The sequence below is a fragment of the Nylanderia fulva genome, unplaced genomic scaffold (genome assembly GCF_048542155.1).
Source record: "Nylanderia fulva isolate GAGA-0341 unplaced genomic scaffold, ASM4854215v1 Scaffold49, whole genome shotgun sequence".
Taxonomy (NCBI): Eukaryota; Metazoa; Arthropoda; class Insecta; order Hymenoptera; family Formicidae; genus Nylanderia; species Nylanderia fulva.
Window position 1 is genome coordinate 688,433 of NW_028190576.1, and position 13,665 is coordinate 702,097.

General features: G+C 29.0%; 2 protein-coding genes across 11 annotated transcripts in view; one reads left to right on the top strand and one right to left on the bottom strand.

Annotated features, from left to right (window-relative positions):
• LOC114940079 (Myosin-7a binding protein) overlaps nucleotides 1-3,497 on the bottom strand; it is a 37,501-nt gene extending 34,004 nt beyond the window's left edge. For 4 of the 5 annotated variants that reach the window (XM_029314569.2, XM_029314568.2, XM_029314561.2 and 1 more), the window contains exon 1: nucleotides 1,626-1,714. In XM_029314569.2, coding sequence (XP_029170402.2) covers nucleotides 1,626-1,702 — 77 coding nt within the window. In that variant the 5' untranslated portion in view covers nucleotides 1,703-1,714. Of the gene's footprint in view, nucleotides 1-1,625; nucleotides 1,715-3,417 lie in introns of those variants that run through there. The other variant, XM_029314562.2, reaches the window with a different exon arrangement.
• The window catches only part of LOC114940086 (choline/ethanolamine transporter flvcr2a), a 53,568-nt gene that overhangs the window by 36,759 nt on the left and 3,144 nt on the right, over nucleotides 1-13,665 (top strand). The window contains exons 1-7 of one of the 6 annotated variants that reach the window (XM_029314581.2): nucleotides 7,239-7,931; nucleotides 9,110-9,306; nucleotides 9,806-10,027; nucleotides 10,526-10,750; nucleotides 12,633-12,774; nucleotides 13,174-13,379; nucleotides 13,552-13,655. In XM_029314581.2, coding sequence (XP_029170414.1) covers nucleotides 9,214-9,306; nucleotides 9,806-10,027; nucleotides 10,526-10,750; nucleotides 12,633-12,774; nucleotides 13,174-13,379; nucleotides 13,552-13,655 — 992 coding nt within the window. In that variant the 5' untranslated portion in view covers nucleotides 7,239-7,931; nucleotides 9,110-9,213. The other 5 variants (XM_029314582.2, XM_029314583.2, XM_029314584.2 and 2 more) reach the window with 5 other exon arrangements.

Below are 13,665 nucleotides of genomic sequence, written 5' to 3' on the forward strand. Positions count from 1 at the left end.
GTGAATTGACAACCATTTAGAAAATATTATTTGAAATATTGGATAATTAAATGATATGTGTGCAGTAAAGTAAAAGTAGGTTTTAATAGTAAAAAAATAAAATATATTATAAAATTCATTATTCGAATCTTTCTTATTTTTATAAAGATAATTTAGGAAAGAAATCTAATCTTATTTTATACAGGATGTTTCTAAAACTAGATCAGAAATTTTAAGGATGTATTCTAGGAGTCAAAATAAAAAAAGAAGTTCCTATAAATAAGGATTCAAAAATGCTTTCCCTTTGAGTAACCCCTTAAAGATGGGTAAAAAGATCGAGAAATATTTATTGTAGCTTTCGGAGATTTTTCGATTTTTTTGAATTATTATATTTTATGTTTATATGAATGTTTTCTCTTATTTTGCTCTGTAAAATACGCCCTCAAAATCTCTGACATAGTTTTAGAAATACTTTGTATAATGCTGAAAATAATTTGTTTTCTACAAGATCACAGTTTATTTCAGTAAGTACACGTGTGCATTTTTTAACAATAGAAAGTTCGTCAAAAAATAGCTTGCGTCCTTTTCGGAAATAATTCATCTAAATATAAGAGAATATCGACAAATCTAACAATACAAGAAAGTCTATATCATTTTACGGTATTGCTTCTATTATAAGCAGTGACACCCTTTGGGAATGTAAGAAATGAAATTAATTTTTAATCTGGGTCAACAAATACAATGCTGTCAGGTTATCTTACAATATCAGTAGACATTTATTTCGGTATCGATTTGCTTCGAATTAATAAACCTGGCGTATTTTGATTTGAACGGAAAATAAACTACCCTACTTTGCTGCATCATCAATTAAATAGTTTTGAAGAGTATTATATAATAGTGTATTGTCAAACTTCAATAGTTATCTTTACCGACATGCAAAAACTTTATGTTTGAAAGGTGAAAAATATAAGTGAAGACATTTATTCTTCCTTTTTTCGATGTGAGAGAACACGTGACATTTGTTTTATATTAAATATAAAAAGTGTCAAATGGCAACAAACAGGTTTAATCACTTTAAATATAATCGCAATTCTTCTTTCAAAGAATTATAAAAAAGGAATTTGATATGATGATATATGTATATGTATGATAAACGTAAATCCATCTATCATTGATAATCTTGGATTTTTTTATACAATCTGTATTTACACCATTATATAAAGAAACACGAAAAAAATGTTTAATATAAAAAAAGAAAAACAAGAAAAAATTAATTTACATTATACTTTATTACAAAAACTGAATTAAAAATACAAATTATTTAAATTTAGATATTCTTCAAGGATTTCTAAGTTTTAAAACTTTAGAAAATTACAGGCTTTTTTAATATTAATTTGGAAAACCCAATAACTTATTTCTAAAATTTTTTAACTACAATAGTTCTAAAGATTCAAGGATTCAAAAACTTGAGAATTTTTTCGTGCGTTATAACTCGTTTTTATAAATTCTTTTTTTTATCTAATGATAAAGCGATTCAATAAAACGTAATTATTACGCATTTAATCAATGTGTCAAAAAGAATTAAACAGATAATCTAGAAATAATATTACGATTAATCGATAATTTTTAAATCATATAATACTTACCTCGCTCGGAGGCCAATGAAAATAAAAACCCCAGCCACTCCGGCCATCAATAAACAAATACTGGGCGAGACGACCATATTTCTTCTTTCCTTCAAAAATTAAAAACTTGAAAACTGTAAGAACGTAATGTTCAAAGAACACTTTCTTCGAAGATTTAAGTATAAAAGCCGAGTTCTATTATATTTCTCTTTAACAGCAAGTAGATCTTTCTGATTGTGAGGTGTGATTGGAAGTACGCACATTAATCGACTGTTATTCGCGTTTTTCTTGATATGATACGTAAGCGGCATACATACATATATCGATACAATCGATAACAATCATTTGACGTAGCGCGGAGTGTGAGGAAACATTTCGGAGCGATTAACATCAGACGTAAGCAAGGACATGCCCCGAAAGATCATGCCATACCTGAATTGTAATTTATTGTACGCGAGTGTTGGAAATATGCCATCTTTATGTTCATTTATAATTTATTTTTATCAAGTGTTAATATGATTTGAATTTTTATTTAGAATTTTTATATTTGGAGTTTAGTCAAAGTGAATTTTTTATTCATATATAATAATTCTTAGAGGTTCATATTTATAGGAATTATATTATTATTAATTTAATGTTAGATTTTTTAATTGTTTGATTAATACACTATTCTCTTTGCATACAAATGCACTCTGGGCATATTTTCTTCTTCAGGATTTTTTCGATAATTTAGCAAAAAATAAAAAAAAAATGAACAAATATAAAATTGATTTAAGAAATTGAATCTTTAAGTTAATATATATTTTGGAGAATTTATATGCAAAAATATTTTTAAGTGCTAAAAAAACATTCTGAATTTTAGATTTCTTAGGTCATATGCATTTGATTTATATTTGAAATACACATGAATTTTTTAAAAGGTAAACATCAACACATAAATGAATTAAATTGCATGCAAGTTATACATGACGCGATAGCTTTTTTTTCTTGATAATTAAATTGATAGATCTATTTTTAAAAAACGGAATATCATCGTATACTCAATTTTTATCGATTTCCTCTGACCTTTAAAAGAGAGAAATACTTAATAGCATTCGTTACGTATATTCATCGAGTAATATTACCAAGTTCAAAAAACAATGAAAAAACCGAAAAATTCCACAAAATTAAAATACTTGAAAAATTTAAAATACTTAGAAAATACTTAAAGAATTAAACTAATTTAAATTCTTTTTAGAATTTCAAAATTTATAATATTTATATTTTACTTCAGAATTTTATGTGTACTATACATTCTTTTGCATTTTGAAAATTACAGAATGAGATAAAATGTTTTCGATTTTATTAATCATATATTCTCTTCTCTCTTATGTTTTTATAATATTTAATATGTCATTTTTTGTATAAAACGAGGAAAGATATAAATGCAAGAAGCTCATATTTTTAAAATTATTTTTTGATTTAGAATAAAAAATCAATTCTTAAAAATTGTGTAATATAATTAACACACAGCATTTTCTAATTAAATAGTTCACTTTCGAAGTGAAAGAAGAATTTCATCAATTTACTTAAATGTATGAGAAACTTTTTCAACTTTGTTACAAAATCTTGGCAAATACGCAAAGAATTTTATTTTTCTTTACTCCGGAAATATACTTCATATCTCTCTATTCACTGTCACTTTATCAGGGTATCTCTTTCTCGCTCATTAACTATCTCATGAAAGAAGGTAGAAAGAAAGCGTTCACTTATAATTTAAAAACGAGAAAACACAACCGTTCTTTTTTTCGTACGAATATTTTACAAGAATTACGTCTACATATCGCGCGTATCCGTCCGGTGCTCGCAATAAGGCCCGACTGAGTCCCGATTCTGCAGTCCCGCAAACGACTTCACCACGAGTTAAGAAAGCTCGTCTTTGTCACATGTTCACACAATGCGCGATATCTGCTTCATCGTGATGCGCGAAGCACGTGAATTACAGTGACGCGTTTTCACCTGTCAGTGCCCTAGACGTCCTCATTTAGACATTTAGACAGTCATCCTAGATGTTGTAATTTTTGTGCTTATTGATGTTTATTCTGTCAGTCGCTGATCTGCACATTCGTAGATTTTTTCGTGTAAAAAAATAAAATACTGTAGAATAGAATAGTAATGTAAAATATCACGTAAAAAAAAAGAAACCTTATAATTTTGTATTTTATCATCGACTTGATACAAAAATTGATATTAGTGCATGCATGTCCAGCTCTTATTACTTAAATTGCATGTGGAAGGTCTAGTAATTCGATGCGATTGAATACGGTATTGAACATGTTGAAGGTTTTTGTATCACAATTTTATTACATTTTAAGTAAATATACATTTTTTAATCTTAAATGTATATAGACGAAAGACAGCTATCTAATAATCCTTTGCCTGAGAAAATGTAGCTCAAGGAAATACTGATCTAATCAAATTACTATATCGCAGTTTTATTTCTTTCTCGATTTAATATAAATTGCTTTTGCTGAGAAACGAAATATTTTTATTATATTTGTTTTTGTTTGTATTAAATACGCGATACATTTAATTCAGTTTAATTATAAATAATCGAAAATTTGATTCTCTCTCTTTTAATTTTTTAATAAAAAGGAAAAATAGTATATTGATATTGATTTTCTTTTATTGAAAAATAGGTATATTGATTTTCTCAGTTTATAAAATTAGATTCTTCAATATATTTTTATTCAAACACATGAGTAGTGATATTTAAAGACAAAGACGTGTAATTATCACGTCACGTCGAAAACTGCTGATGTGAAAATGAATAGGTTGCGACGTAGATTCATCTGCTAATACTAGATGCTGTCAACGTAACGTCACTTTACTTTATAATGTTTGTATCGTTAGATTTTGCGAGGTGTAAAACGATATTTTTGACATGTTGGCATAACATGAAAATATTATATACTACATTAGCGTATTAATAGTTCTTTTGCATAACAGAACACGAGTTCACATGATAGATGGTATGCCTATTATTTCGAAACAATTAACCAAATTATCTACCAAACGCTTCGCTACTGCGAAGAAAATTATAATTTGCCTCAGCTATTTATTAAATATTTTATTTACTTTTTCTTATTAAATTTTTTATTGTGCTTAAATTACATAGAAATTTACACATTCTGAAAATTAAATATATTACCTAATGAATCTATATATAATATAATTCAGAATTTTTTAGTATCTAAACATTTTTACAATTATAAGTTCTTTAAAATATATATAATTTAAAAGAAGATTTGATATTTCACGGAATACGGATTATAATATATAATATACAATTTTAATTTTCCTCTTTTTTATCAGAAGGAATTATTAATTAGAAAATTAATCATTAATGTATATTCTATCTCTTCAATTAAATAATTATCTATATGAATTCTTGCATGGTAAAAAAAAGATATATTTTTATCTTGAAAAAGTATAATAAAAAATAAATTGTTACAAGTTTTATACAATCGCACATATGAATATATTTTATATCTGAAAACACTGAAAACAGTTCGCTCGGATTATTAAATATTACACTTAAAAATGATCAGACTTGTACAATATCTTTATATAATTTCTGAAAAAAAACGACAGATTTTATAGAAGAAAATCAGAAACGCATGTTATTAACTTGTTCGTGCACTGTGAAAAAAAATATGTAAAATTACATAAATAATAAATGTAAAATTACATGATAAATAATGAAAAGGAAAACATTTCTATTATTTATCGTGTAATTTTACACTTATTATTTATGTAATTTTACATATTTTTGTGTAATATATTACATATTTTTTTACAATGTGTCTATATCGGCTGTTTTAGAAAACAAGTCTGTTTTAAATGTATACGTAATGATTGTTTGACTTATTATACGATACTGCGATAGTAAGGCGTGTAATGTTTATCTACGCATGAAGTAATATTTGCCAATCACAATCTTCATTGGTTATTTAGTTTACTAGAAGACTTCAATCAGTGTTCAAGTTCCGTGTTTCAATTTTATTATGTATATAACATACTACATATTTATTATATAGTATTCTTTTCTTATCTCTTTTTCAATGACCATGAGCGCATAAACGTGCAGCTTTTCGATTTTTTGCTGACCTCAAGAAAAAGAACGATAAATTGAGAAATGTCAGCTGTCTCAGTTAGTTTCTGATAACAAGTTATCGCAATCGCGTTTCATTAACTTCCTATCGATTATTTTTGTCTTCGATTTAATTTTATTAAATCTGCGTTTCAAGAAAATTTTCGTGTTTGTGATAATTAAAATTGAAAATGGAGCAGAATTCAGTTCTAATGATGGACGAGACTCAAAATGATCGAAACGAATCTAGTTTTCTCACGTCGATTCCTTACCAGGTAAAACAAAAGACGAAAATTAAAATAATTTGAAACGAGTTTTCAATGTCTAATAATGAAAAATAAATGTTATGTCAATGTTTCTATTTTTTAAGGCAAATTTCCGAACCGACTGAAAAGAAAAACGGTCGTAATTTTAAGTTATGAAAGATTTCTTTTAACTTTGAAATTTGAAGTGTTGACTCTTTATTTTACTATGTAATTTGCAATATAAATTATTTTGTATGGTTGCATGTTGCTGATAAAAACAATAGCTTGTTTGCAGTGCTTCTAGCTGTTTGTTATGGATTTTTTCGTATTTTTCAACAAATATATAAACGGTAGTCTTTAAATTTTTTATATTGGCAATTTTGGAATGTATTGAATACATTCAATTATATTAATTAAGAGCTATTTATATGAAGCCACGATAAAACATTAAATAATTGTTATTACATTTCAACGAAACATTCTCATTACGTTAATTAAATAAAATTATATTTAAATAAATTAATGTTCTGATGCAGTTTGCGCAAAGGCTATTCAGTATTCAGAACTTGTTCGTGATTCTGAAGCTAGTATTATTATGATGGGTGTATTTTAAAGAGAAGTATAGAATAGCCTGCGTGATATATCGGAAAGAAACCGGGTCATCGAAAGATAACGGCGTGATATTGGAAATTTACATACATTCGTGTTTCTCGTCGAAAATTTTCCGAGATAGATAGTGGAACTTTTGTACGATGATTCAGAAGCATCGATATGCGTTCATATCGAGAGCCGAGAATAGAATAAACTGGTTTACTTACATTAACATAACACGTATATGTAGATAAAATAAACTACCAATTAAATGAAAATTAATTGTATTATTATATTTTATTTTTATTAATAAAAAATTTCGTGCGTGATGAGAAATATCGTGAATATTTTATTTATTTTGAGATTATTTGCTAAGCCGAATAAACAATATGTTGTTAACACATCCATTGAATAATCTTTTGTAGCAATTATAAGGCAGATTAATTGGTCAACAAATAATTGATCCGCACATCATGCAAGAATGATCTTACGTGATAATTAGGAAAATCAAAATATTATTTTCCGAAGAGACAAATCTCTTTTTAAATCTACATATACAAAATTTTAATGAGAAAAATAGATATGTATAAATATTTCCATAATCCAAAATTTATCAAATTCGATTTCCTTGTATCACAAGCAGTCACAATTAAAAAGAGACCAAAAAAACTTCGTTAGCTTGAACTCTTTTAACCAGGTTTTCAGTCAACGTGTCACTTCTCGTCGCATTGCCAGGGAAACAAAAGTTGCCTGAGTTGCGAAATCCTGATGATCTAATGTCGCAGCAGTTTCATATTTTTTATGCACCGAGCATCCGCGTTTAACAATGACAGTGGGAGTATGATTGTCGAGGATGGCAATTCTCGTCGGACACTCGTGAACGACTAGCATTGCGACGGCGCATTCAAGATGAGAATCGCCATTGATGGATGCGCGCGTAACCATCGCACATTCAGACAGCGTGGATATATGTGTGTGTAAACATTTTCACGTGCGATTACGAAGCGATACGGAGAAGGGGACCGTGACAGAGGGGGGCATTTAATCGAGTGGTAGAACGGGCTCTCTTGGAGGAATTTGTGATGCACTTACATTAGTTTACGTTCGACGTTCCGTGGTAGCGCGAGTCGCTCTTCCCGTTATCAACGTTATCGGGATGCCGGTGACAGGACGCGACAGACCGATGTAACAGCTGCCGCATCTTCTTTATACACCGTGAATTTGGACGCGCCAAAGAACATTCGTGATGTATTAACGATGAGGAAGCGATCGTGATTCACTAGTTTGAATGATGAGGCAATCGAAAGAGATGTTTCAAGTATGATTTATTTCGTAATAACGAGAACATCGGATGAACGTGTATGTATAAAACATATCTCTGAACATTTCAAATACACGACGTTTTCAATCATTTTGATCGTACGTCAAAATTTAGATATTTTTTATGTATTGAAATTTTTATATTAATATTTATTATTTGGTTAACGTGAAATGGCAAATAAAGTTTGAAGTTTTATGAAAATTTTATTTTCATGAAAAGGGTATTTTATCGATATTCATTTCTATTTCTGTACCACATGCATACGCATTCCAAACATTTTGATTGATTTCTTTCACGCTTTATGTAATATATATATATATGGCTTTTTTATTTTTTTTTATATTAATATTCAATTTCATTTTATAGTCTATATTAATTATATAAAAACAAGCTTATATTGCTGAAAATTCAAATATATTAAAATATATACGTATATTTAAATTTAATGTGTATTTTAACTTATTTAAATAATATTTAGATTATTGAGGATATAATAACATTTAGATGTTTGGAGGAGACTTGATAATTTAAAAAATATGTTTTTTTAATTGCATTTTTATTACATTGATAGAACCTTTATTTTTGTGAATATTAAGATTATTGAGAAAAATATTAATTTTAAATAAGTGCTATTTAAGTTTTAATAATAGTTATCTTTTATAAGTTAATCACAATTTTCAAAGTTTTGCGAAATAAATCAGATACTTTTCGTTGACTTATCCTTGATTAGAATATCAACATGAGATGAGAGAGATGATTAAAATTCGTAACATAATATTACTAATTGATCAGGAATATCGAAAGAGAAGAGAAATCAGATTTTTATTCAATTTTGAATATCTCATATGATAAAAAAATATTCAGCATTTGGAGTGATTCATACGAATCTATTTTAGTCTTGTTAGATGCGCATCCGATTATGTACCTATCTACATACATATATGTATATACAATATATTTCTTGGAAATTGTAGATTAATTTCCGATTTAATTTCGCAAAAATATTTGACTTCCATGCGACACGATAAATATAAATATTCTTTACAAATAGTGGTGTTTTAGCAAAGTGTTTCCATAATGTTTAAATGTCGACTTTTAGTTTTGACATTTGTATTTTTTATTGCATTGATTTTGTATTTTTATCGAAATATTTAATACGTAAAGAGTATATGTTCGAAGACACGAGAAGTAAGATCAATATTTGTTTGGATTTTAGGAATTAAAGCCGTATTAATGAAAGAGAAAAAACCGTTTTGATTCATCTCCTGACGATATCTCTACTCGATTCAATCAATCTTGTTAATATTATTAATATTAATCATGGAGTCGGAACAAACACAAGTGTCTGAAAAAATGGGGAAAGCCTCCGGTGATTACATAAAAACTGTTGAAGGTGATATGCAACCGTCGCAGGTGAATAATTCTGTTAGAATTAATCTGAATTAAGAGAAGAAAATCAAATAGAAAAATTGAAAATTAGCGAAAGAGTCTTCACTTCGAATTGACGCGCCATCTTTTTTTCTTCAGTAAGATACAATTTATGTAAATATTAGAATATTAAATTTATTTAATACGTTTAATTAAATGTTTAAAAAAATTTTTTTCGATTTATATTTTTTTAAAGTAGATGGATTTTTTTCCTGAAAATATCACGAAATCCTATAGAAGAAAATTGTATATAATCTTGTGTCCTTTGGAATTATCTAAAAAATGCTTTAATATTATTTTAATATAATGTATATAATATTTTACGATCGATGTAATAAGCTAACATCAATTTCTTCGCAATTTTTGTTCTTCCAATCGATGACATAAAACAAAAAGCTGATAATGCCGCTAAATTTTTACGTAATATATTATAATGTCTAGATATTCGTACATAAAAAATTGAAAGCTTAAATGTTGATTACAGGGCGTACAGATTAAAATATACAAGCAAAGATGGCTGATGCTTGTCCTCTTCGTGCTGTACAGCGCGAGCAACGCCATGCAATGGATCCAATACAGTATTATAGCGAACATTGTAATGCGCTATTACAATGTTTCGAGCTTCCTGATAGACATGACAAGCATGATATATATGATAACATACATTCCATTGATATTTCCCGCCAGTTATCTGCTCAATAAGTTTGTAAGTAATAATCTTATTAATGATAGAGTAGAGCGAACTTGTGCAAACTTGCGTATACTATGTTACGGAACGATCACACATACATTCTCTTGAATTGTGAATTTTCCGTTCACGTAGAAATGATTAAAGAGCAACAATAAAATTCGAAAAATTCGACTTTCCGACTTGTCTGATTTTTCTAGGTATGGTAGCGAGTTGTGGCGGCGCCGTAAAGTTTGCATAATTTAAAAACTTGTAGTACATGTTGTAGCACCGAACGATAACATTCCTCTTATTTCGAATAAATAATTTTTACCGATTGTTCATTGATATAAACGAGTTTGGATACAATGCCAAGACAGGATAGCCGGATTTAATCTCACCGACGATATCTTTTGAAAGTCACTTTCTTTCAAGTAATCATTGATATTGATCCGACAAATTTCATTTCGCATACCATCGCACATTCCTGCTTATTAATATGTAAATGATAGCATCTCGTGTGGGATGGAATTTTAGGGTCTTAGATATGCTGTGATCTTCGGGGCGCTCGGAACTGCTCTCGGTTCCTGGATTAAGGTGTTCAGCATAGCTACCGATCGCTTCTGGATCACATTCCTCGGCCAAACTTTGGTTGCAGTTAGTCAAACCTTCGTTCTGTCAGTTCCAGCCCGACTGGCTGCGGTTTGGTTCGGTCCAGATCAAGTTAGCAGCGCCTGCAGCATCGGTGTTTTCGGCAACCAGGTATGCAAATATCTTGATGCATCATATTAAAGTATGCTATCTGAAATAGAACTTGAGTTTGATGTTTAGAGGAGACTTGATAATTTAAGAAAATATGTTTTTAATTGATTTTTTATTATATCGTTAGAACCTTTATTTTTGCCCTTGAATTATATTAAAATTATATTAAAAATTTATAAAAACTTATATCTGAAATAGAACTTGAGTTTGATATTTGGAGGAGACTTGATCTTTAAAATTTTTTAAAATTAAGTTTTTTAAAAAATTAAATTAACGTTTGCCTTGGATTACTTTTTGAATAGTGTAACAATTTAATTTTCTATAAATATCTTTTACTCTTTCTTCCTCTCTCGTTATCTTTGTACAAAATAATCTTCGTGAAAATGGAAGAACCATGATGTAGAAACGTGTTAACTTCACGAAGCACAAAGCGCCGCCAACTGTTAATCCACGCAATAAAATGATTTCTGATTGCACGAATCAAGAACGCGCGATAATAGACAATCGATGTAATCCGATGATGAGATAAATCCATTTACTCGACACGATATGGATATTAATTCAAATTTTTATATTTCTCTCATTTATAAATAGATTACAAAATATATGTGAAAAAATATCTCGATAATCTTGTTTTATTCCAAATTAATATCTTTCAAATTACATATCTGCACAAATTTTTATCCAAATGGAATGCAATTCAATTTAATATTCGATAATCAATTGAAAAGAATTCACGCAGAAGTATGTTCAAAATTTTTCAAATTTTGCATTATTATTCGTGATTATTATTACTTATAATGAATTCTTAATTTTTTGTGTTGCAAATTTAATTTAATTCTGTACAGAATATTTCGATCAATCGTTATAGAAATATATGTATAATAATTCTTAGAAATTTATTACGCGAGATAATTGGTCTCTCTTGAGGTAAATTCTCATAATTAGTGTTATTATATAACTTGTTTTTCATCAAACGTAACATTACAAATTATTATTATATATTTAAAAAATGCACGACATTGAGAAGATATTCGATTGTTACAGCGACACGTGTCGCTGCACGTGCAGGCAAACGAGAATAGATCCCTGCGCGCGGAAGTGACAGTCTGGAGTATCTCGCTAATCGACGAAGGGTACTTCGGGAGATTTAAATTGTGACTGTGATTAGGTGGGAAACCGAGTCCAAGTGGACACCCACGATTAATTTCGCTACCTCGACAGGCAGATCGGCCGGTGTCTGTGCGGGAGCTCACCCTATATCATAGGATTCAATTGATCCTAGGTGCGGACTGTGTGCAGCCGCTATCATTTTATCAGCCGTCGTGTGTTTTATCGGGGAAGACTGTCACGCCTTAATTACATCGATTTCGCAATAGATAAAACGGAAGCTCAATTCTATGTATTTTACACTTGCTTTCGTATTACGAATCCGAATTTTCAGACACGTCTTTAGAATGAATTATCAAAAGGGAGAAAGTATCCGATATGAATCTCAATGTCTCATTTTTTTAATATTAAACAATTTTTACAATTAGAGTAGGAAATCCAGTTTCTTTCGTATTATTAAAAAAAATATATATAATTTTAATGTATTCGATATGTGTTCTTATGAAATACATTTCATTGACCTATATACAGAAATGACTTGTTTTAACAACTGAAAACCGAAACGTTCCGCTTCGATGATAATAAGTAAAAATGTGGTGAAAATACGAGCAATACTAATTTCAATTGTTATAAATATATACTAAACGTTCTTAAGATAAGCATTATGTGTGTCGGAAAAAATAAACGTATACAAGAAATATTTCTTTCAAATATTTTTTCCTGAAAATTTGAATGCAACTTAGGATATTCGTCCCTTGGCTTTTTGTTGCAGTTAGGTATAGCTATTGGTTTTTTATTTCCACCGATGTTAGTGCCCAACAGCGACAATGTCTGCAACGTTGAAAGAGGGTTGCGACTTATGTTCTATCTCGTCGCGGCTTTTACGACGCTTATATTAGTCTTCATATTATTCTGTACGTGAACCTTCACTTATAGTTATATAATAGTTATGTTATCGGATAATAAAATTTTTGGAAGCTGAAAAATTTAGAAAAGATATTATTTAACAAGCGATGATAATTAATGATATGATCCATCTTTTCAATGATTTAATGATTTGAATATTTCGCTACAAAAAGAAGATCAAATCGAAAAACGATAATATTTATAGATAATTTTTTTATAAAATATTACATTTATATTTTATGAACGTTTATCTCAGTATCAAGAAACTTATATTTCGTGCAAATAATATACATGTTTTGTCTTTTCACAAGATTATATTTTCTTTAATCAGCTCCGAAATTTTATTGTCAAGACGTGCACATTTTCTTTTATCACTTAATAGAAATCAGTAATTTATTTTTAACCAGTCTTCAAGTCAGCACCGCCTTTACCACCTAGCCCTGCTCAAGCTGTACAAAGAGAGAACACTGTGAACGAGAAATTTTCTCTTTCTATTAAGAGGCTGCTTACCAATACCGGTTATGTGTTGCTTTTATTCAGCTACGGCATCAATATCGCCGTCCTTTACGCCATAAGCACCCTCTTGAATCAAATTATTCTCAAACATTTCCGGGTAGGTATTTTCCCTCCTGAAAACTGCTAATTCTTGCTTCTTTTGATATTTTTTTGAATTTTATTTTACAAACTGTTATTTATTAATGTTAAATATTTCAATATGAGTATCCTTTCTCGATTCTCTGAAAAATTATAAGAATTTGCTACTTTTAAACTTTTCTTCCTTTCAGGGACATGAAGAAGATGCCGGTCGTATCGGTTTAACAATAGTTTGCACTGGAATGCTGAGCTCCGTTATATGCGGCGTTATATTGGATAAAACACACAAATTCAAGTGAGTAAAC